The 24697-nt window shown below is 41.0% G+C and overlaps 1 protein-coding gene across 1 annotated transcript in view; it reads right to left on the reverse strand.

Moving 5' to 3' along the window:
* The window catches only part of KIF4A (kinesin family member 4A), a 115430-nt gene that overhangs the window by 62771 nt on the left and 27962 nt on the right, over positions 1-24697 (reverse strand). Inside the window, exons 7-9 of the mRNA XM_021680348.2 lie at positions 8913-9029; positions 7899-8074; positions 2103-2164 (exon numbers count right to left, since the gene is read on the reverse strand). Of these exons, the coding sequence (XP_021536023.1) occupies positions 2103-2164; positions 7899-8074; positions 8913-9029 (355 nt within the window). The remainder of the gene's footprint in view (positions 1-2102; positions 2165-7898; positions 8075-8912; positions 9030-24697) is intronic.

Below are 24697 nucleotides of genomic sequence, written 5' to 3' on the forward strand. Positions count from 1 at the left end.
CATTAAACAACAACTCCCTTTTTGCCCCTCCCCCCCCCCAGCCCCGGCACACCACCATTCTACTTTCTGTTTCTATATCTCATATAGGTGGAATCATACAGTATTTTTTTGTGACTGGCTTATTTCACTTAGCATAATGTCTTCAAGTTTCATTCATACTGTAACATGTAATAGGATTTCCTTCCTTTTTAAGGCTGAATAATATTCTACTACACACACACACACACACACACACACCCCATATTTGCTTTATTCATTCATCCACTGATGGACATTTGTGTTGCTTCTACTTCCTGGCTATTGAGAATAGTTCTGCTATGAACATGGGTGTGCATATATTTCTTTAAGACCCTGCTTTCAATTCTTTTGGCTATATACCCACAAGTGGGATTGCTGGATCATGTGGTAGTTCTATTTTTAACTTTCTGAGGAACCTCCATACTGTTTTCCATAGCAGTTATACTATTTTACAACCCTTCCAGCAGTGTACAAAGCTTCTAATTTTTCCACATCCTTGCCAACATTTGTTATTCAGTGTTTTTAAAGGTTTTCTTTTATTTGAGAGAGAAAGAGCGCATGAGCAGGGGGAGGAGCAGAGGGAGAAGCAGACTCCCCGCTGAGCAGGGAGCCAGACGTGGGGCTCAATCCCAGGACCCTGAGCCAAAGGCAGACGCTTAACCAACTGAGCCACCCAGGCGCCCCTCAGTCTTTTTTATATTAGCCATCCTAATGGGTGTATGGTGATATTTCATTGTGGTTTTGATTTGCATTTCACTGCTATTTCTTTTTGTAGAACTCTGACTCTTAGAGCATTATAATATTTCATATACCCTTCACATACCCGAAACAGAAACAATTAAAACCAACCAAGTCGTAGGGGGAACCCTAAAATGGAATACAAATAGTAACTGTGGGAACCAGTATCTTGCCTGGATACTCTAAGCCTAAAGACAAAAAGAACTGTACATAAATGCTGTAATCTAGTTCATAAAAGTGTTTCTCACAGGGGTATGGGCTAGCAATTCTGAAACTACTTTATGTGTATACTGGAACTGAACAAGTCAATAGATTGCAGATAATGAGAGCTGGTTTCTCACTGTTGGAAAAAGGAGTTATAAATAAGGGGAGGAGGAAGGCTAAAATGAACTCTGTAGTGTTGGACTGGAATCAGAGGTATCAGTATAAAATCATGGCCTTTAATATATATACTGATGGATATGAAAATATCCATATGAGTGTATGTGTGCATTACTAGACATACAGATATTTCCTAGCTCTACCCACTGAGAGGGCCTCAGTGACACCCTAGTAACAATGAGCACACCTAGCACCCAGATTGCGTTTCTAAACACTATTTTCCAATAAAAAAAAATCAGGGCTCTTTGGAGATATGGTTGATTCTAGAACTGGGACAAGGAAAATATAAGATCAGTGTGGAACATCTCCTGAAAATGCTTAAAAACTAGAGGGTGGGGGAGCCTGGGTAGCTCAATTGGTTGAGTAGCAGACTCTGGATTTCGGTTTGGGTCATGATCTCGGGGTCCTGGGATTGAGCCCCACGAAGGGGCTCCACACTTGGCAGGGAGTCTGCTTGAGGATTCCCTCTCTGTCTACCCCTGACCCTCCCCCACTCATGCTCTCTCTCTCTCTCTCTCTCTAGAATGGATGAACAAATCTTAAAAACAAAAAACAAACAAAACTAGAGGGTGTATTAAAGAACATAAGAACCACCCTGAGAGAGCTCCTACCGGACAAAGCAGGAACACTTTGAGCAATAAAACAGATATTGATAGTATTGGATGTTAACCCATAGAATAAAATAAATACCCATGTGTCTATATGGATATAAATAAATAATCAAATAAATGGGGGAGAAGAAGCAGCTCTTCCTCACAGTAGAATTCCAATGAATGAATTTCTGAGGCCAGAACCCATGTTCTTTCTATCACATCAGGCTGCCTCAAAGCTAACTAGCAAGTTTGACAAGATCCTTACCTTGATACCAAGTGCTACCAGAAACTTGAGTATATCAGGGGAAAACAACCATCAGGAGAAATGGCCTCTACTAGAATATACATTTAAAATTAATCTATGACTCTTACGTTATAGATCCAGGCAGGGTACCTCCATGGGCTTGTAGCAACAAGACCTGTAGCTGTTGTACCTGGGAAAAGCAAAGAAAAATAGTCAGCTAATCACCAATCAAAAGCTACTTATCCCTTATCAGCTAAATTACTACAATTAGCCATACAGTAATTTTACTTGATACCTATGAAATTGAAAGCATATCTTAGGCATTACAGAAAGCATCAGGGTTGATAATTCAATGACAAAAGTCCAAACAGCATTATATGAATGACTAGTACTTAGAAGATGAGTTGTCCCTTTTACCCAAGCATCTTAATGACTTTTTATTGAGCATCTATTTTTTTAAAACACCAAACTCAGCACGGGGCTAGGTAATGTGTGGGGGGGATATGAGAATAAACTCTCATGTTTTTTTCTCAAGTTTACAATCTAGTTGACAAAGACAAGCCTAAGGCTTGAAATGGTAAGAAACAATACAGGAGAGAAGATGCTAATTCATAAAGTACAGTTAAGTACTCTAGGGTTCTGAGAAGAAGCAAAGTAATGAAAATTCCAAAACAGTCAAAAGGAGGCTTCCTGTGGCTGGATGTTAAACTGGAGTGCACGCACGATGATCCTCTCCCATTCCCTCCTATGGCAAAGGAGGAACTGTTCTGCCTCCTATGACCAGTCTCGCTGCTTACACTCTGGATCCCAACTCTTCTTGCCTCCTCATGAATCATACTTCGTTATCCCTTCTCTCTTCTGTATCTTCAACTTCTCCCTTTCTACAGGATCCTTTCTATTAAGATTAAAACATGTTCGGGGTGCCTGGGTGGCTCAGTCGGTTAAGTGTCTGCCTTCGGCTCAGGTCATGATCTCAGGGCCCTGGGATCGAGTCCCTTGTCAGGCTCCCTGCTCAGTGGGGGAGTCTGCTTCTCCCTCTCTCTCTGCTCCTCCCCCCGCTCACGTGCGCACGCTCTCTTTCTCTAATAAAAATTAAAAAAGAAAGATTAAAACACGTTCAAGTCTCTCCCATCTTAAAACAAAGCAAAGGCACCTTTCCCAATCCCATTACCGATCTTTTTTTTAAAATTTTATTTTATTATGTTATGTTAATCATACATTACATCATTAGTTTTTGATGTAGTGTTCTATGATTCATTGTTTGTGTATAACACCCAGTGCTCCATTCAATACGTGCCCTCTTTAATACCCATCACCAGGCTAACCCATCCCCCCACCCCCTCCCCTCTAGAACCCTCAGTTTGTTTCTCAGAGTCCACAGTCTCTTTGCCCTATTTCTCCCCTTCACAAAGTTTGAGAGAACAGTCTAAACTCACTGCCTCCATTTCCTTTTGTTCACCCCTCACACTTGCTCCTCAAACTCCTCTAATCTGATTTCTGCCCATAGCATTCCACTAAAATAACTCTTGCTAAGGTCACCAATGATCTGCATGTCACTATATCCTCTGGGCATTTTTCAGTCTTCATTGTACTTCACTGTTTGGTAGCATCTGGCTTACCGGACACCATGCTTTCCTGCCTTTCCTTCTATTCTTCCAGCTGTTCTTCTAAGGCTCTTTCTTGGTTAACCTTTGTGCCAACTGTCCTTTAGATGATAAACCCTCAAACCTCAGTATCAGTCTTCTTGCTTTATACTCTCTCCTTCAAGTCTCCTCTCTGCCTGATGGTTTCAATTACCATCTGTAAACTGGTGACTCCCAAATTTATCTCAAACACAAATCTTTCTGAATTTAGAGCTTTATATTTAACTATCTACTTAATATTCCCACTTAGTTGTCTGCTATCCCGAAACCTGGCCCTTTTCTAGTGCACTCCAGGTCAGGGAACGTGCAGATTCACATGCAGAAATCTGGGTGCCAAACCCTCATCCCCTTATCTAAGCCACTGGTCATTTCTTTCCATCACCGCCACCACCACCCTAAGTCTGAGCCACCATTTATCTCTCACGTGGACCACTGAGTAACTTCTTAACATCGTCTCCATGAATCTACTCTTGCTCCACTATAATCCATTTCTACACAGTAGCCAGACCATCATTTCAAAATGTAAATTATCACTGTTACCACCCTGCTTATCATCATTTTTAACACTGTCCATGAGGCTTTGATCAGGTCTCTGCTTCTTCTCCAGTCTCGTATTGGAATACTCTTTCCGGGCTCCCTCAGCTCTAGCCACACTGCCATTCCTTCAGTTCTTCAAATGCACTATATACCTTCCTAAATCAGGACCTTTTCAGACTTGCTATATGCCTGGCACTGTTCTAAGTGTTTTCTGTGTATTAATTCACCTAACCCTCACAAAAACCCTACGAGGCAGGTACAATTATTTCCATTTTATTTTATATATTTTTTAAAGATTTTATTTATTTATTTGACAAGGGAGATAGAGAGAGCCAGAGAGCACAAGCAGGGGGAAATGGCTGAGCAGGGAGCCCGATGCGGGGCTTGATCCCAGGACCCTGGGATCATGACCTGAGCCGGAGGCAGACGCTTAACCGTCTGAGCCACCCAGGCATCCCAATTATTTCCATTTTATGGATAGGGTAGCTGAGGCACAGAGAACTTGGCCAGGGTACATAGCCAGTGAGTTATAAAGCCAGCATTTGAATGTGGGCAGTCTGACTGCAGTGTCAAAGCTCTTAACCACTACACTTTGCCACAAATGCTTTTTCTTCTCCCAGGAAGCCTCTTCCTTCTTTTCTGCATAGAGAATTCCTACTCAATTCCTCAGATCTCAGTTCAAACATTGCTACCTCAGGGAACCCTTCTCAGCTTCGATATATAACAGAAGACCCTATTCCATAATGTCATACTACCCTAATATAGCACACTATCTCATATGTTGGTATGCTTATGTGTTTGGCATTTGCTTCTCCCTTAGGCAGTAAGTTCCACGAAGGCAGAAACCGTGTCTACTTTGTTCAGTAATGTATCCCAACACAGTACCTGGCACATAGTAGTGTTCAATACATATTTATTGTTGGAATGAATGAACAAATAAGTGACTAGGAAGAAGAGCATTCTTGGCAATAAAAATAGACGTGAAAGAAAGCAGAGGGGCAGAACTGAGTATGTTTTTTTATAATTAAGATGGTACTATTAACAGGTAAATTACTTGTATTTTCTATAGTGACCCCTAGGAGGGAGGGAGGGAGACAGAGGAAGAGAAGGGAAGGGGAAGCTTTAGACTAACTGAATAGTAGCTCTTACCACCAAGGAGGAAGGCCAGAGACGGAGTAAGCAGTACACACTGGAAAGAGTACTATATCCTGCAAGGCAAGAAAACTTGACCCCTCCCCCAAGCCTGGGTCAATCCAACTACCTCCCTTCTCATCTCCTCTACCAGAGCTACTGAGTTGTTACACAACAATTTATATTGATACCAGCACAAATGCATGTGCCTAGTCTGTTACCTCTTCCATTCCCGTGATTTCAAGCCTCTGGTCTCTTCAATCCCTCTACCCTATTATCTGGTTGCTTGCTCGTAGAAGATGACTTTGCGTCCTACTACACTGAGAAGGTAAAAGTTGTCAGGCTGAAAATCCCTCAATTTCCCTTCTTCTCCCTCTAAATTATTATTGCTGTAGTCTTCCTATCCTGACCTCTTTTCTTCGAGTCTTGGGGACAGGTCTCCCCTTGACTGTCTAAAGCCAATCCCTCTTTATTTGTGCTCAGGATCTCAACTACTTAGAGATGGTCCCTTAGCAACTAGCCCCTATTCTCAGTTTCAGTCTCTCCCAACTGGTTCTTTCATTTGTTCAAGTTTCTTCCATATTTTTTAAAAACAAACAGATGTATATCCTTTGGCCCTTGACTATCTAGCCTTTGCCTTCTTTCATCTTGCCTTCTCGAAAAAAGAGTCTACCAGCTGCCTTCACTTCCTTATCTAGCATTCACTGACCAGCGCACAACAATCTGCTCCTGTCATTCCCCTGACCCTCTTTCTCACCAAGGTCAACTTGTTGATAAATAAAAAAAAAACCACCCAAAAAGCAAAAAAACCCCATAAAATCTGGGGTGCCTGGGTGGCTTGGTTGTTAAGCGGCTGCCTTCGGCTCAGGTCATGATCCCAGGGTCCTGGGATCGAGCCCCACATCGGGCTCTCTGCTCAGCGGGAGGCCTGCTTTTCCCTCTCCCACTCCCCCTGCTTGTGTTTCCTCTTTCACTCTCTCTCTCTCTGTCAAATAAATAAAATCTTAAAAAAAAAAAAAGGACACTTTTCAGTCCTTATTTTACACTTTATAAATTTGTACTTTTGATGGTCCTCAAAACTTTCTTCCCTTGTCTCCCATGATATCATTGCTTTTCTTCCTACCTGTTGGCTCCTTCTTAGTTTCTCTTTTTGTCTTCCCTCTTTTCCCCATTCCTTAAATACTGCTGTTCCCCCAGAGTTCTGTCTTTGGCCCTCTTCTCTTCTTGGCCATTCACTCATTCAGCAAATATTTAGTGAGTACCCTGAATGTGCCATGCACTCTTTGATGTCGTCCACTCTGTAATTTCAGATTCTATCTAAATGCTAATGACTCAAATCTGTTCAGACCTCTCTACGTTAAACCCAAATGGCCAGCTATGTTTGAACAACTGTACTTAGATGTCCCCCAAGCTCTTCAAATTCAAAATGCCCCAAACTGAATCTCATTGTTTCAATTTTCCCACCTGACCTTGTTTTTCCTCCTCTATTCCCTGACTCAGTGATTGGTACTACCATTTAATCAGTTGTCCAAGCAAGAAATCCAAGAACAGCCTTGATTCTCCCTGCCTCCCCTTCCACCTCAAATTTGTTACCAAGCAAGCTCTATACATTCTACTTTCTTGTTTTTTTTTTTTTCTTTCTAATTTGCATCCTTCTCTTTATTTCTATGGCTACTGTCTTTAGTTCAGGCCATAGTTCTCACCTGGGTTATTATAATAGTAGATCTGTGGGGGATATGTTCCAAGACCCCCCCCAGTACCTGAAACAGTGGCTAGTACCAAACTCTATATATACTATGCTTTTTCCTATACATACATACCTATGCTAAAGTTTAATTTAGAAATTAGGCAAGTAAGAGATTGACAATAATAACTAATAATAAAATAGACCAATTATAATAATATAACAGTTATGTGACTGTGGTTCCCCCTCTCTCAAAATATCTTATTGAGATACTGTCCTTAGCCTTTTTCTTGTGATGATATGAGATGATAAAATATCTATGTGATGAGTATCTAAGTGAGGTGAATGACATAGGCATTTGTAGTGTTAGGCTACTATTAACTTTCTGACAATCCGTGAGAAGGAGAATCATCTGTATCCAGACCATGGTTGACCATGGGTAATTGGAACTGTGGAAAGTGAAACCGTGGATGGCCGGGGGGGTACTAGTGTAATTTATTTTCTTACTTCTAGTCATACCCACTTCTAATCTAATTTCTCTACACTTGCTAGAGTGATCTCCCTAAAACACACATTTCACCAGGTCACCCCCTTACTTAAAATCTTTCAATGGCTCCCCACAGCTTTCAGGTTGTATTCCAAATCCTCTACTAGGTCATATAAGGACTTTAAGGATCTGATTCTTGCCCACCTCTCTTGCCTCACCTCTCACTGTTCACTTCTTTATCTGCAAAATCTCCAGTGCCACCCTCAAACCTTACATATGACGATAAACATGTCAATAGGAATTACTTTAAGATTTTCCCAAACTAAAGGATGCTTAGCTATCATCTCTAAACCTCTGGCAGAGGAGAAGCTGAGAAACAGAAGATCCATCATTCCACTCACATACTTACAATTTTTCCCAACAAATTTTAAGGCCCTTGTACCTGTTGCTTCAGATGATTAAGTTCGGCTGTCTGGGGATCAATATTAACAACAGGTTTGTTCTTGATTTTTCTTGCTCTGTCAGCATAGCGAAGGGTATTTAATGTTTCTTCTAGATTGGAGTCAGCAGGACTCACACAGGCTATCATAAGAGTATGGCTATTACCTCCTAGAGAATCTGAAAAAGAACAACAGGAGGAAATAAAATCAAACAAGTAGGATGCAAGCAAAGCTGTCCATTTGGGTTGGTGGCTTCAAACTCAGAGCTCTAAGAAAAGAATTCTTAAGAATCTGCAAATTTCCGGGCGCCTGGGTGGCTCAGTTGGTTAAACGACTGCCTTCGGCTCAGGTCATGATCCTGGAGTCCCGGGATCGAGTCCCACATCGGGCTCCCTGCTCAGCGGGGAGTCTGCTTCTCCCTCTGACCCTTCTCCCTCTTATGCTTTCTGTCTCTCATTCTCTCTCTCTCAAATAAAGAAATAAAATCTTTAAAAAAAAAAAAAAGAATCTGCAAATTTCCTATTTGTGTCAATAGAAAAACACTAAGATTTTTGGTGTGTAAATGATATAGTTTAGAATCCTATTCCATGTGTCCCCATTGTTAAGATTGTGATTTCAGCACTTAATCAATTTAAAATAACTGGGGCCTGACCCAAGTAAGTTAGCAGCCACTCTTGGAATTAAACATTCTTAGGATGCCCCCTCTAGGTAGGTTTTAATTCTTCAGGGAATTCTGCTTAACAGGCACTAATAAACAGTAATCAAGTTCATTTTCAGGGACAGAGGACTAAGCACAGTTGTCATTCTATAGATTGCTTGGCTCTCAAAGCCATATATGAAGACATCTTTCCAGTATCATAGAAGCCTGCTTGCCAACAGGTCTCTTGCAAAGCTCTTTATCAATTAGACAGCTCTGTATGTGATAGTCCAAAAATCTGTTTGCCTGTCCCATCTTCACCTTCTCAGCACCATTATTCTGAGTTACTCTCTTATTTTTAGAAACACTTTGGGCTTACCTTGAAGCAGTCGAGTCAACTTGGAATCTCTGTAGGGCACAAAGCCACCCTTTTTGTCATCTCCAAGAGCACTGATTACATTTCCCAAGCACAGGAGGCCTCGGTTAATATTAATACCTAATAGCAGGAAACAAAATTTACATTGCTTGGTAAAGCATCGAACACATACCTGCACAAAATAAAAAGCCTGCAGAAATATTAAATCGTCAGTCAAGGAAACTTCTTGATCCTGTTCACTTTTCTGAGGACAAAAGTCTAAATGTTGGATAGGCACACGGAATTTGCTGGCACTTCTTGCCCTTTCCCATGGAAACAAAGTATACACACAGATAACTATCACCATGACAACAATATTTATATATTTACTTTTTATATACATTATCACATCTAATTCTTAAATTAACACTGAGTAATTAGATGAATAGCTGTTTTTTTTTTTATTGTCATCTTGCTAAATTATTTTTACTATCATTCTCACCTTACAGATAAGGAAACCAGCACAGAGGTTCACTGACTTGTCTAAGGTCAAACAGCTGGTGAGTGGTAGGCCTGACATTCCATTTCAGGACTTCAGTTAAGTCCTATGCTCTTTCTATGACATCACACAGGAATACATTTGCTCTTGTTGCTTTAGAAAGGGTAAAAATTCTTTCCCACTTCTTTAATTCCAAGGTTTGCTTTTTAAATCCTGTAATAATCTCTGAGGTCCTTCTAAAGCCCCTGATTTTCCCATGATTACATTACATTTATTGTGTAAAGGCTATATAGTATAGTGGTTAAGTGCATGGGCTTTGGTGTCAGATAGACCAGGTTCTAATCCTGGCTCTACCACTGGCTACCTATATGATTTGGGTAAAGTTCCGCTCTAAAATGAGGCAAATATACCTACCTCATTGGGTTGTAGTGGGGAATTAAATAAGATACTCATACAAAGTTAAATGCTAAAGAAATGGGATCATTTTTGTTAAACTTTTACTTACTCAGCCATATTTTGGACTCCCCTATAACCAGAAACAATCATATCTACAAGATCCTGAGCTCCAGAATTCCTGACTGCATCCCACAATCCTTTCATTTCTTTCATGAATCCTGTTCTTTACCCTTACTGTGACCACCAATTTACTGACACTTTTTTAAAGATTTTATTTATTTGACAGAGAGAGAGAGAGCACGCACAAGCTGGGGGAAAGGCCGGCAGGGGGAGAGGGAGAAACATGCCCTCCGCTGAGCAGGGAGCCCGATGCAGGGCTTGATCCCAGGACCCTGGGATCGTGACCTGAGGTGAAGGCAGACGCTCAACCGACTGAGCCACCCAGGCACCCCTGACACTTTTTTTAGAAGATTTACTTTATTTATTTGAGAGAGAGAGAGAGAGAGTGAGTGCCAGTGGGGGGAGGGGCAGAAGGAGAGGGAGAAGGAGAGAAATCTCAAGCAGACTCCCCTCTGAGTGCAGAGCCCAACTCGGGGCTTGATCTCATGACCCTGAGATCATGACTTGAGCCGCAATAAAGAGTCGGGCACTTAACCGACTTAGCCACCCAGGCGCCTCTACTGACACTTTCTTTCTTTCTTTCTTTTTTTTAAGATTTTATTTATTTGAGAGAGTGTGCAAGAGAGTGCGTGAGAGAGAGCACAAGCGGCAGGGAGGGGCAAAGGGAGAGGGAGAAACAGACTCCCCACTGAGCAGGGAGCCTGACGTGGGACCCGATCCCAGGACCCCGGGATCATGACCTAGCCAAAGGCAGACGCTTAACTGACTGAGCCACCCAGGTGCACCCTGCCACTTTCTTTTCTTTTCTTTTCTTTAAGATTTTATTTATTTATTTGACAGAGAGAGAGACAGCGAGAGAGAGAACACAAGCAGGGGGAGTGGGAGAGGGGGAAGCAGGCTTCCCGCGGAGCAGGGAGCCTGACGTGGGGCTCGATCCCAGGATCCTGGGATCATGACCTGAGCCGAAGGCAGACACTTAAAGACTGAGCCACCCAACCACCCCACCCTCCCACTTTCTAATACTCCCAGTAGATCATTCTCTCCTGGGCCTTAAACTGGACCCTGTGATCAATCATTTCAATTAGGCTTTCCCAAACACTCACCAGACCCATGACCTTCTGCCTCCCTATCATGTTAACTCCCAGTCACAAGTTAAACCAAGTATGTGTGTGTGTGTGTGTGTAAGTTTCTGTAGGCTGCAATGCTGAAGAAAGTCACATAACCAGGGGCGCCTGGGTGGCTCAGTCGTTAAGCGTCTGCCTTCGGCTCAGGTCATGAGCCCAGGGTCCTGGGATCGAGCCCCGCATCGGGCTCCCTGCTCGGCGGGAAGCCTGCTTCTCCCTCCTCCACTCCCCCTGCTTGTGATCCTGCTCTCGCTGTGTCTCTCTCTGTCAAATAAATAAATAAAATCTTTAAAAAAAAAAAAAAAGAAAGTCACATAACCAAATGGACTAGATCCATTCATTATAAAACATTGCTATCCGATTTTAGGTGAACCTTTCGTCAATTGAAAATCTTTTCTTCCTCATCCCCTACTTCACCACGGCAGCTATTCTAAACATTCATCATTTTCAAGACTGTAAATCCCCTTTCACTCTATTAGTGGATGATTTCAACAAATACACTGTGGAGATCAAAGTTATCCACAAGGGAAGATTTTCCCTCTCCTCAACTCACAGTCTTTTTCTTTGCAGTGGTTCATTCATCCCTCTCCTTGTTTCAGAGGAGTAAATAACCACCTTTATTTCCCCTTCAGCCTCTGCTGGTTTGTTTCTGTTCCTTCCATTTTCTCTGGGACCCTGGATCCTTGGATCTTCTCCCTCTCTCTTAGATCTTCAACTTATTTTCCCTTCACGAATTCCTTCTTTTCAGTCTATATACATGCTCAAATCACCCCAATCTCAAACAAAAACAATTCCCTCAAGCAACCATTCCTTTCTTTTCCCTTTATTGCTAACTGAAAGGGATACCATTTTCAGGGCCATTTAGCCTATCCAGGATGTGAAGGAGAGTCTGCGGAGATTTACCAAAGCTGCTCTCCAATACCTGTACTAATTCTTGTATTAGTTCATTCTTTTCTTTTCTTTCCCCTTTGAGCCACACAGAACACTGTGCCATCTTATTGGCTCATATCCCATCTGGGATGTAAAGGAGAGACAGGGAGGTTTTTCAAACGTGCTGAGCAAAACTTCCATCTATAGTTTCATGCAAAAACAACAATAAAAAAATCTAGATGAACCCTGAGAAGAATCTATGGCAACTAGGATCTAAGCAAGAATCATACACTTGGTATGTATAAAGAGGCTGTTTTTTCCTTCTTCAAATGAGAATCGGGGCTTTGGGATAGAAAGGAGCAAGGGAAATGAATCTCTAGAAGGAAACGATCACAAAACGGGATTGGATTTCCTGTTGTTAAGAGATTTTAAAATGACAAATTCTTGACATGGATGGAGTACACATCATAAAGACTGGGAAGCACATGTTTGCAGAGATTTAAATTTCTGATCGAGGACGGGGTATGGAGAAAAATGTCCAGATAACATTATAAAATCAGAAGGTATTCTCTCTAAGACTGAGAACAGATCAAACAAGGAGGATCAAGAATACTATTTGACATTTTTGGGTATTTATTTACTATGGCAACAAATAAATAATAGAGATCTTAACTTAAAAGGGAAATATAACTTGTATCATGGAGGCATGTTGCAACAGGTTTCAGAACTAGAACAGAAGTAACAGGGGAGAACAACCAGGTAGGAGAGAAATGAAGTAGCTCCATATGCAGCAGCTCTCAAATGGGGATACTTTAGCTTTTTTTTTTTTTTTAAAGATTTTATTTATTTATTTGACAGAGAGAGAGAGATCACAAGTAGGCAGACAGGCAGGCAGAGGGAGAGGGAGAAGCAGGCTCACCGTTGAGCTGGGAGCCCGATGCGGGGCTCGATCCCAGGACCCTGGGATCATGACCTGAGCCGAAGGCAGACGCCCAACTGACTGAGCCACCCTGGCACCCGATACTTTAGCTTTTGAAGGGATATTTGGCAATATCTGAAGACATTTTGGTTGTCACAATTTGTGGGTGGCAGTGAGTGCTACTGGCATCTAGTGGGTAGAGGACAAGGATGCCACTAAACATCCTACAAGGCACCAGACAGCCCCCCAAATTATTTCATCTAAAATGTCAATACTGCCACAGCTGAGAAACTCTGCTCTATAGGTGAAGAAAATATCTGCGAGCCTAAGGCAGGTAGCCGAGTAAAATAGGGTGAAAAACAGAAGTAATATTATAGTATCAATATGGTCCACCTAGTTAGAGAGAAAGGGAATGATCTGTTACTGCAACGGCTCACAAAACTCACAGGAATAAATACTGAGAAGGGATAGAGTGAAAGGGAATTTGATTAGGAGACAGAATCTTAGTTCAAACTCTGCCTCTGCCACCTACTGATATGTGTGACCTTGGACAAGCCACTGAAACTTTCCTTTATTCATAAAATAGGTGTAATACATACCTTACCACATTTTCATCCAATGTGATCTACAAAGTGCTACCTACACATAAGTTTTTATTAATAGGGTGGACAAACTTGGATAATTTGGGTATCTACTAAGCTTTGTGAGGCTGAAAGTAGAGCACCTGATAAATTCCTAATCCACTCTGACGACAGTTTCTTCACTCAAAAGATACTGTGAGTGAGTAAGGAAATGGCTGCTTTGGTCTTCAAGATGACACACACAGAAGAACTGATTATTTAAATAAAATGATGGGGATCTGTTTGTTGGGGACCAAGGGGCATGGTTATACACCAGTATGCTAGCTGTTACGAAAACAGATCTCCAAAATTTGGGGAAAAGGCAGCCAACTTTCTGGGAACAGGACGTCTAAAGGGGAAAAAAGGACACAAGGCTTTCAAAACACAAAACTGTAATTATCTAGTCACAAATTATTTCAATAAAAAAAAAATCAACGTATCGGGGTGCCTGGGTGGCTCAGTTGTTAAGCATCTGCCTTTGGCTCAGGTCGTTATTCCAGGGTCCTAGGATGGAGCCCTGCATCGGGCTCCCTGCTCTGCGGGAAGCCTTCTTCTCCCTCTCCCACTCCCCCTGCTTGTGTTCCCTCTCTCGCTGTGTCTCTCTCTGTCAAATTAAAAAAAAAAAAAAAGAAAAACCGACATAGTTTCATAGAAATCAACGTGGCAAAGAAACTCACACAGAAAAAGAACACAGAGCATCATAGGAAGTTCTGTTCAAACACAGGAGATTGGCCACCAGCATTTCTCTCCTCTCCCTCCTAAAACACCACTAAATGGAATTTTAAAAGTACTTTACCCACCAGATCACAGAACATAGGAGAGAAATATTAGTAGACAGGAGGTTTCAACATATTTTTAGAGTACTGGTAGATAAGCAATAACTAACTTAGCAAGATAGAAGAAGCTTCAATCTAAAGAACCTGCAGGGGGACAATAATGGTGATAGTGATAATAACAGCTGAGTTTATATAGTGTTTACATAAGCTAGACACTATTCTAGGTACTTTATACATAGTAACTCATTTCATCCTCACAATAGTCCTATAAAGTATAATTATTGTTATATTGACATATAGGAGAGTTGAGGCACAAAGAGGTTAGGGAAGTTGCCTAAGGTCGCACAGCTAAGAAGTGGCTGAGTCAGAATTCAAATATAGGCAGTGTGGCTCCAAAGTCCATGGTCCTAATCTCTATGCTCTATGGAAATGAGCTGATAGGGTCACTCAGTGGCAGCACCAGGTACATTGGAAATCATTCCCAGCCTCCTTAATGGGATTGTTTTTCTAACACCCACCCATTAAATGTTGATATTCTCTTGAAACTGTCTTGAGCTCTTTTCTCCCTATATATACTCTCCCTAGGTTATTTTATACAGCCTAGAGTTCCAATAAAAACTATAATAAATGAGTTACACATCTGCATCTCCAAACAAGACCTCTTTCCTGTTGCCCAAAGCTGTATGTTGGCTGCCTACTGAATAACCTCCAGTAGGCTGTGCCCACAAGGCATTGCATGAAAATACCAAACAAAACAGAATTCATCTTTCAGTGCCAATCCATTTCACTTCCAGCACTGTCCTTTTTCATTTTCTTGCCGTCTAACAAGTCATGCAACAACCAGCCAACCTGGAACTCTTCCTCTTCTCACCCCACACATCTGAGTCCTTTTCATCAAATACTTAGTGAGTAGGTACAATGTTCTAGGCACTGTGCTAGTTATTAGAGATACAAAGATGACTAAGTCACAATCCCCACTCTCAAGGAGTTCATAAATTAAAGGGAGAGAGGGACACAAACAAAAATAATTGCAAATAGATAACATTAAAGGAAGAGATATGTATAGTAAAAATGGGTTCTTTTAAGAGGGAGTGGTAAATGTTACCCGGGAAGGTAAAGGAAGGCTTCAGCAAAGAATTAAAAATTTGAGCTGAAATGCGAAGGATGATTAGAACAGTGCCAATGGAGGAGAAGGAAAGAAGAATGTGAGGGCATTCCAGACAGAGTGCATTCCAGACAGAGGAAGTAGCACATGTCAAGGCACGTATTTGTGAGGAACTATGGGTAGTTCAATATCAATACAATGTGCCTAGGTAGGAGAAGAAGAGTGACAAATAAGGAGGTCAGAGGACAGCTAGGGAGAGATCATAAGTGCATGTCAGATATGTCAGTCTCAGGTGTGTGTATTTATCCTGTAGGTCAGTGGTTTTCAAACAGTGTTCCTCAGAACCTTAGGGATACTGTAGGGAACAGCAGAGATGCTTCAGAGCTTCTGCAACTGTAATTCGCCTTTTGTTTTTTAAGCTTTTTTTATTGTGGTAAAATATGCATAATATAAAAGTTACCATTTTAGCCATTTTTAAGTGTACATGAAGTTTGGTGGCATTAAGTACATTCACACTGTTGCGTAACCATTACCACTATTTACAAATATTTTAACTATTTTAAGAACTGCCTTTAAACAGCTCACTCCAATGTGCTATATTTCAAATCTCAACATACTGGAGTCTACCAACACATCTTGTGCGGTGAGGTTAGTTAAGTTTCCTACAGTCTTTGAAAGTACCTCTAACATTTGTGCATACGTCTGACTTTTCTGCAAATGTGGATTTTCAGGTTATGGCTTTGCATAGACTCTTTCCTGGTCACATGCTCGCGCATGGAAAATTGTGCAAGTTATCATACCACTATACACGAGTTTGTACTGAAACACCAGACAGAGGCAGTTCCTCAATTCATGCACTCTTCACTGCATCATGGTCAGTTGCATAGTACCAAACGGATGTTCGCAATCTACATGTCCACCGATGGATGAATGAATACACAGAATTCCATGCGTGCACACACACATGCATATATACGTACAATGGGATATTATCGAGCCACAAAAAAGAAGGAAATCCTGCCTTTTGCAACATGGATGAACCTTGAGAACATTATGCTAAGTGAAATAAGTCAGATGGAGAAAGACAAATACTGTAGGTTCTCACTTATAAATAGAATCTAAAAAAGCTGAACACATAGAAAGAGAGTAGAATGGTGGCTGCCAGAGGCTGAGGGGTAGGAGAAATGGGGAGATGTTGGTCAGAGAATATAAACTTCCAGCTATCAGATAAATAAGTTCTGGGGATCTCATGTAAAGCATGGTGACTAAAATTAACAGTACTGTATTCTATACTTGATAGTTGTTAAGAGAGTAAATCTTAAATGTTATCACCACACACACACACACACACACACACACAAATGGTAATTATATGAAGGAGTGTGTTAACTAACCTTATTGTGGTAATCATTTCACAATATATATGCATATCAAATCATCACACTGTATACCTTAAACTTACATATGTTATATGTCAATAATATCTCACTAAAGCTGGAGAAAAGATTAAATGAGATCGTGCATATGAAGAACTTAGCCAATGGCACTCAAAAAAAAAAAAAAGTTTCAGTGCTTCTTGTAAACTTTGCAAGTATCCTGTTAGGCATTTATAGTTATTACATAACATAAACTAGGGAAGGTATTGCTAGTGATACAACTTTGGATTTAAATGTCCTATCATTTGAAACTCCTGGATCAGTTTAATAACTGAATTGAATCCTGAGGTTGTAAAGTGGGCTGTTAAAAAGTGTTTATAATTCACAACTATATATCAGTATGAATCAGGATTTTCTTGATAATGTGTCATCAGAACAAATTATAGGAAAAATTAGAGCGAAACCTTAACTAAGATTCTGTCATCCAGAATCCCCATCAATGTCATATACTAAGAATTAAGAATGTTCACTAGAGCTTAGTTTGTAATAGCAAACGTCTGGAACCAACCTAAATGTTCATCAGTAGGGGAACGGTATAATAAATATGATGGTATATCTATACAATATATAGACATGAAAAAGAACATGGTAGAGATGTGTAAGTTAACATGGAACAAACTCCAACATATATCATTCAGTGAAAAAAATAAAGGGTAGACTAGAATAGACTACCGTGTATGCTTCCATTTGTATAGAAAGAGAAAATATCTAGAAATGTGGATTAGAGATTTGGGAAAAGAGAAAAAATTACTCTTCATTATACTACATTTAAAAAAAGCTTTTATTTCAAAATAATTATTCAGATTCACAGGAAGTTGCAAAGAAATGTATAGGAAGGTCTTGTGCTCCATTCCCCCAGCCTCTCCAATGGTAACGTATTGCATAGCTATAGTTAACGTTGGAAAGTTAACATTGGCACAATCCTGAGCTTATTCAGATTTCAGCAGTTTTTACAGGTACTCGTGTGTGTGTGTGGTTCTGTGCAATTTTATCACATGTATAACTTCATGTAACCATCACCAAAATCAAGATACAGAACAGTCCTATCACCACACGGCTCTCTTGTGCTACCCTTTATAGGCATACCTACTCTTTTACCCTCCAATGCCCAACCCCTATTGACCATTAATCTGTTCTCCCCCATAATTTGGCTATTTCATGAATGTTTCTTTTTTTTTAAAGATTCTATTTATTTGAGATAGAGCAAGAGCAAGCGAGAGAGAGAGAGAGAGAGCGCACACAAGGGGGAGAGACAGAGAGAGAGAGAGCATGAGTGGGGGGAGCGGCAGAGGGAGAGGGAGAAGCAGGCTCTCCACTGAGCAGGGAGCCAAATGTGGCTCGATCCCAGGACCCTGGCATGACCTGAGCCGAAGGCAAATGCTTAACCAACTGAGCCACCCAGGCACCTCTATTTCAAGAATGTTTAAATGGCATCATACAATATGTAACCTTTTGAGACTGGTCCCCCTTTTTTTTTCCAACTCAGCATAACAATAATCCATCTAAGTTGTTGTCTGTATCAAGAGTCATTCCTTTTTACTGCTGAGGAGTATTACATGGCATGGATGTACCATATTTTGTTTAACCATTTGCCTACTAATGGACATTTCAATCATTTCATTTTTCGTCATTACAAATACAGCAGCTATGAACATTCATGCACAGATTTTTGTGTGAACATATACTTTCTCTGGGATAAATGTCCAATAGTGCAATTGCTGTATTGTTTGATAAGAACATATTTAGTTTTAGAAAAAACTGTTTTCCAGAGTAACTGTACCTTTCTACATTCCCACCAGCAATGTATGAGACATCTAATTTCTCCACATTCTTGCCAGCACTTTGGTACTGTCACTATTTTTTGTTTTAGCTATTATGAGAGGTGTGCAGTGATACCTCATTATTGTTTTCATTTGTATTTCCTTTTTTTTTTTTAAGATTTTATTTATTTATTTGAGAGAGAGAGAATGAGAGAGAGCACATGAGAGGGGGGAGGGTCAGAGGGAGAAGCAGACTCCCTGCTGAACAGAGAGCCCGATGCGGGACTCGATCCAGGGACTCCAGGATCATGACCTGAGCCGAAGGCAGTCGCTTAACCAACTGAGCCACCCAGGCGCCCCATTTGTATTTCCTTAATGACTAAGGATACCAAACATCTTTTCATGTGGTTATTTGCCACCTGTATGTCCTCTTCAGTGAAATATCCGTTTGTGTTTTTTGCCTACTTTGTAGTTGGATTGTTTTTTTACTATTGAGTTTTCAGAGTTCTTCATATATTCTAGATAAAGTCCTTTGTTGTACTGTATTTTTTATCATGGAAAATTTTATGATATACCAGCTAATATAAAGAAATAAATTGTGATTATAAACTAGTTATAATATTCTTATTGTTTGAAGACTGACTTACACAATGTTATAAACCTGAACTTATAAATTTATGTGAATATAAAACCCATTCTTTGATTTATTTCAACTGTTAGAATTTGTTGTAAGATTTCATTTAAAAAAAGAGTTCTTCTGCTTTAAAGGGAAGGCAGATAAAAAAAATCTGCTGTAGATGATGGAAACAAATGAAAGTGTTTGGGGGGGAGGGGCAGAGGGAGAGAGAAAATGTTGAGCAGGCTCCACGCCCAGGGCGGAGCCCAACCTAGGGCTCCATCTCATAACCCCGAGATCATGGCCTGAGCCGAAATCAAGAGCTGGAAGTTTAACCAACTGAGCCACCCAGGTGCCCCACAATTGAAAGGTTTTAAAGAGGGGGTATACAGGATCGAATTTGGATTTTATAAATATGACTTTGGTCGTCAGTTGGAAGGTAGATTTGGGAGTCAGAAACTGGTGTTTAAGAAACCATTTAGCAGGTTATTTTAATAGTTCAAGTGAGAGATCTCTAAGGACTGGAACAATGGAAAAGGAATGAAGGAGATAGAAGTCAAAGGTATTTAAGACATAAAAATGACATGACCAAGTACCTTTTCAATGTGGGAGATGAGAAAGAGAGAGAATGAATACAACATGTGCTCATATTCCGGGAATAAGGCAGATACACATTCATCTGGCCAGCCAACACTTACTGAGCACCAACTGTGTACCAGGCACAGTGCTTGGCACAGGTGGCAGGAAAATAAGAACCAGTCTTTCCATTCAAGGAACTCAAAGTCTAATGGGAAAAACAAACAAGTAATTACAACGAAGAAAAGAGAGGATGCAGTGAGGCTTGGCAGGGTGGCAACTGACTGGGAAGGGAAGTAATCTATATCATGATAAGATTTTAGGTTATAGGCTTTTAGGTAAATGCCTTTGTCAAAACCCAGCTAACATACAATTAAAATTTGTGCTTTTCATTATAAATTCTACATTAAAAAATATAAACAAATATTAAACCCCAGTTAATAACATGTACGCTTGAGTATTTAGGAGGAAGTGTACTAATGTGTGAAATTTACTTTAAAATGCATTTAAAGGGGCGCCTGGGTGGCTCAGTCGTTAAGCATCTGCCTTCGGCTCAGGTCATGGTCCCAAGTTCCTGGGATTGAGCCCCACATCGGGCTCCCTGCTCCGTGGGGAGCCTGCTTCTCCCTCTCCCACTCCCCCTGCTTGTGTTCCGTCTCTCGCTGTGTCTCTGTCAAATAAATAAATAAAATCTTTAAAAAAAAATAAAATGCATTTAAAAAAGAATATGGCTAAATGAGTGGATAGATATGTAATAAAGTAGATATAGTAAAATGCTAATGGTGGAATCCAGATGCTAGGTATAGGACTGTTCCTGTAAAATCTTTTATACTTTGCTGTGTCTTTGAAAAATTTCATAATGAAATGTTAGGAAAAAACACTATGGAACACCAGCTGATGGACTGACCCATATTAGAGGTTTCCTAGGTGGGTGACATCTGAATTGTGAATCGAAATATTAGTAAGAATTGTCAGTCAGACCAAAAGGGAGGAAGAACTCAGGCATTCAATCAGGACCAACTATGAGTCAGGCACTATGCTGGGCCCTAAGGATTCAAAGACGAATAAAACACCTTTGCCTGGCTTGCTGTCAAGTCAGCCATTTTAGGAGATGACAGTATTACAGAGTTGGGTTAGTGTTAGTGCAGCAAAGAGGTAAGCATGGGATGCGGGTGGGGGATTGAAGGTGGTCAAAGAGAGTTTCTTCAAGGGGATGAAATCGGAGCTGAGTATTGAAGGGCAAAACAAAATTAGCCATGTGAAGACAGAAGGAAGGCATTTCCAGCAGAGGGAGCAGAATGTACAAAGAAGCATAGAGAAGAGAGAACTTGGCACACTTCGAATGGCTAAGCAGATTGCAAGGAAGGGGTGGGGAAAGGGGAAGCTGGCCAGGTAGGCAGGGCTAGAGCACAAAGGTCATGCCAAGCAGTGTGATACAAAATGAGGAGCTATGAGAAGAGCTTTAAGCAGGGATATCCAGTTTGGGAAAACATCTTGGCTGCTGATTGGTAGATGGCTTGGAAGGGTGCCTGGCTGAAAAAGATAGGGAAACCAGTTGGAAAGCTTGCTCCAAGCAAAGAAATGCTGAAGGCCTGAACTAAGGTAGTGGTAGTAGGGTCAGAGAAAAGAAAGTGATTTGAAAGATGAGAAAGTAAGACTGAAAGAGATTGGTGACTGATGGAATTGGGAGGAGGAGCCAGAGTGCAGGAAGAGCATGGCTTGATGACCCGGTTTCAGGCACGGGTGACTGAGGGGATGTTGGTGTTATATACTGAAGGTGATGGAAAGGGCAGGTTTAACAGAGGCAGGGAGAGATGAGGAGTTCAGTTTTAGGTATGTGGAATGGGAGCTGTCTACGGGACATCCATGAGATGCCCCACAGGCAACTACATTTATAGGCTGAAATGTAGCTGTGAGATTTGGGCTGGAGATAAGAGGTTTGGGTGGGGCAGGATATAGGCAGGAGTTATAAGCATCTAAGTGGGTGAGACCACCTAGGGTGGTGCAGAGGTGGCAAGGTGATGGGCCTGAACAGTGGGAAGAGAAAGAAAAAAATTGCATGACAGAACCTGGGCTGTTGCAGGTATGGGTGGATGGAAGAAGAGGAGCCTGAGAGAGTCCTCAGAAAAGAGGACACCCAGGAGACGGCAGTGTCACAGATCTGAGGGAGGAAGGAGACTGTCCAGATGAAGGGGCAGGGTGCCAGACACTGTGGAGTCACCACGTAAGAGAATGACTAAAAAGAGCCTAATGGATCCAGTCTTTCAGGTCACTGGGTGACCTCAGCAGGGACAGTTGCAATGAGATGAGGATGGAGGGCTGGCAAAAAGGCAAGGTGAAAGGTAAAAGGAGAAGAAGAGTAGTACGAGGAGGATGAAGGATTTTGTTTTGTTTTAAAATGGGAAAAATACATTAGAACACTTCTAGGCTGGGGGGGGGGGGGGGGGTGAGGGAAAGCCAGTAGACAGGGAGAGGTTAAAAAGCACAGGAAGAATGGGGCACTTGATGGAACCAGATTTGCAAGGCAGTGGAGAGGGAAAAAACCCAGCAGAGAACATCATACAAGTACAACGGCACTGAGATCTGAAATAAGAGTGCTATTTGGAAACGATGAGTAGACTGCTGTGGTTGGAACCTTGTAGTCCGTAGGCAAGTGTGGGAGGTAAGCCTGGAAATCTAGAGGGGCCAGAAATTGCCAGTGTAGTCCCCTGGTACTATACAATCTCAAGGAGAAAAAAATACATTAGAAGATGAAATGGTTTCAAGGGCCACATTGAAAATCTAAGACTTCTGGTTGGACCTGGAAAGATGGCTCTATTGTAGATAGTCTGATGGGGGAGGAGAGGATGACTGCATTCTGGGAGAGAAGAGATGGCTGTGCTGAAAGTGCACAGAAGCCAGAATTAGCAGGGCATGTTGTGAAGGCTGTGTAGCTGGGGTGGAGTGTGGGCAGAGGAAGCTGTGAAAGACAGCTGAGGAGGTAGGCTGGGACCAGGGTACAAAGGGTCTGGAAGGCCTGGCTATGGATTTTAGACTTTATCCTGTAAGCAGTGATGTGCCACATCGTTTCTAATCAGGGAAAGTACCATGTACAGAGTGGTACTTTAAGGAGGCTAATGTAGGTATGGTATTTAGAATGGAATGCCTCCTGGGAGCCAAAGTATGAGGAGGCTCTTCACCAGGTATGCAGGGTGAAGGCACGGACTTTGTAGAGGCAGCAGGAACAGACTGGAAGTGGGCGCATCTCTACAATATTGCTAAGGAAGAACTAACAGCAGGTAGTGAGTACTCATTTCTAATCGAGGAGATCATGCTGGGTGCAATAATTGGCATAAGGGAATAGGAAGAAAAAGCAAAAGAGAAGGAAAAGGAATAGTTCGAGTTAGAGAAAGAACTAAGAGAATGATGATTTATGAAACAGAAGTTCCAAGAAGGGTATGTTCAAATGTCAATGCCACTAAGAGGTCAGGTAAGATGGGCACTGGAAAGAACCAATTCGTTTTGGTAATTAAGATATCACTGATAATCTTTTACATAGTGGTTTTAGCAAGGTGGATAAATACAGACGATCAAGAGAGTGAATCAGGTTCCTAGATAGACAAAATCAATATTAAAAAATAAATTTTATATCCATATGCCAAAAACAAAGTCAGAATATAAAATTTTTAAATATTCTACTTAGGCTAGTTACATGGGTTTGTTCAATTTGTGAAAATTCAGCAAGCTGTTTGCTTATATGTAATTTCCTAGTTTTAAAGATTTTATTTATTTATTTATTTGAGAGAGAGAGAGAGGGCAAGTGGTGGGAGGAGCAGAGGAAGAGGGACAAGCAGACTTCATGCTGAGCGTGGAGCCCAACGCGGGCCCCAGTCTCATGACCTTGAGATCATGACCTGAGCTGAAATCAAGAGTTGGACACTTAACCGACTGAGCCACCCAGGTGCCCAAATTTTCTGGTTTTATATTACACTTCAATTAAAAAGTTTTTGAAATATCACTTCTAAACCCATAACGATATGGTCAATTAATCTTCAAGAAGCAGGAAAGAATATCCAATGGGAAAAGGACAGTTTCTTCAACAAATGGTGTTGGGATAACTGGCCAGCAACATGCAGAGAATGAAACTGGACCACCTCCTTACACCATACTCAAAAATAAATTCAAAATGGATTAAAGACCTAAATGTGAGACCTGAAACCATCAAAATCCTAGAGGAGAACACAGGCAGGAATCTCTTTGACATTGGCCATAGCAACTTCTTTCTACATAAGTCTCCAGAGGCAAGGGAAACAAAAGCAAAAATAAACTATTGGGACTTCATCAAAATAAAAAGCTTCTGCACAGCCAAAGAAACAATCTACAAAACTAAAAGGCAACCTATGGAATGGGAGAAGATATTTGCAAATGACATATCCAATAAAGTTAGTATCCAAAATATAAAAAGAATTTATAAAACTCAACACCCCCAAAACAAATAACCCAATTAAAAATGGGCAGAAGACATGAATAGACATTTCTCCAAAGAGGAGATACAGATGGCTAATAGACACGTGAAAAGATGTTCAACATCACTCATCATCACGGAAATGCAAATCAAATCCATAATGAGATACCACCTCACACCAGTCAGAATGGCTGAAATTAACAAGTCAGGAAAGGACAGGTGTTGGTGGGGATGTGGAGAAAGGGGAACCTTCCTGCACTGTTGCTGGGAATGCAAACTGGTGCAGCCACTCTGGAAAACACTATGGAGGTTCCTCAAAAAGTTAAAAATAGAACGACCCTACGATCCAGCAGTTATACTTTGGGTATTTACCCAAAGAATACAAAAACACTAATTCAAAAGGATACATGCACCCCTATGTTTATAGAGCATTATCTACTATACGGAAGCAGCCCAAGTGTCCATCAATTGATGAATGGATAAAGAAGAAGTGGTATATATATATATATATATATATATATATATATATATATATATATATATATATA

Source organism: Neomonachus schauinslandi, chromosome X (genome assembly GCF_002201575.2).
Source record: "Neomonachus schauinslandi chromosome X, ASM220157v2, whole genome shotgun sequence".
Taxonomy (NCBI): domain Eukaryota; kingdom Metazoa; phylum Chordata; class Mammalia; order Carnivora; family Phocidae; genus Neomonachus; species Neomonachus schauinslandi.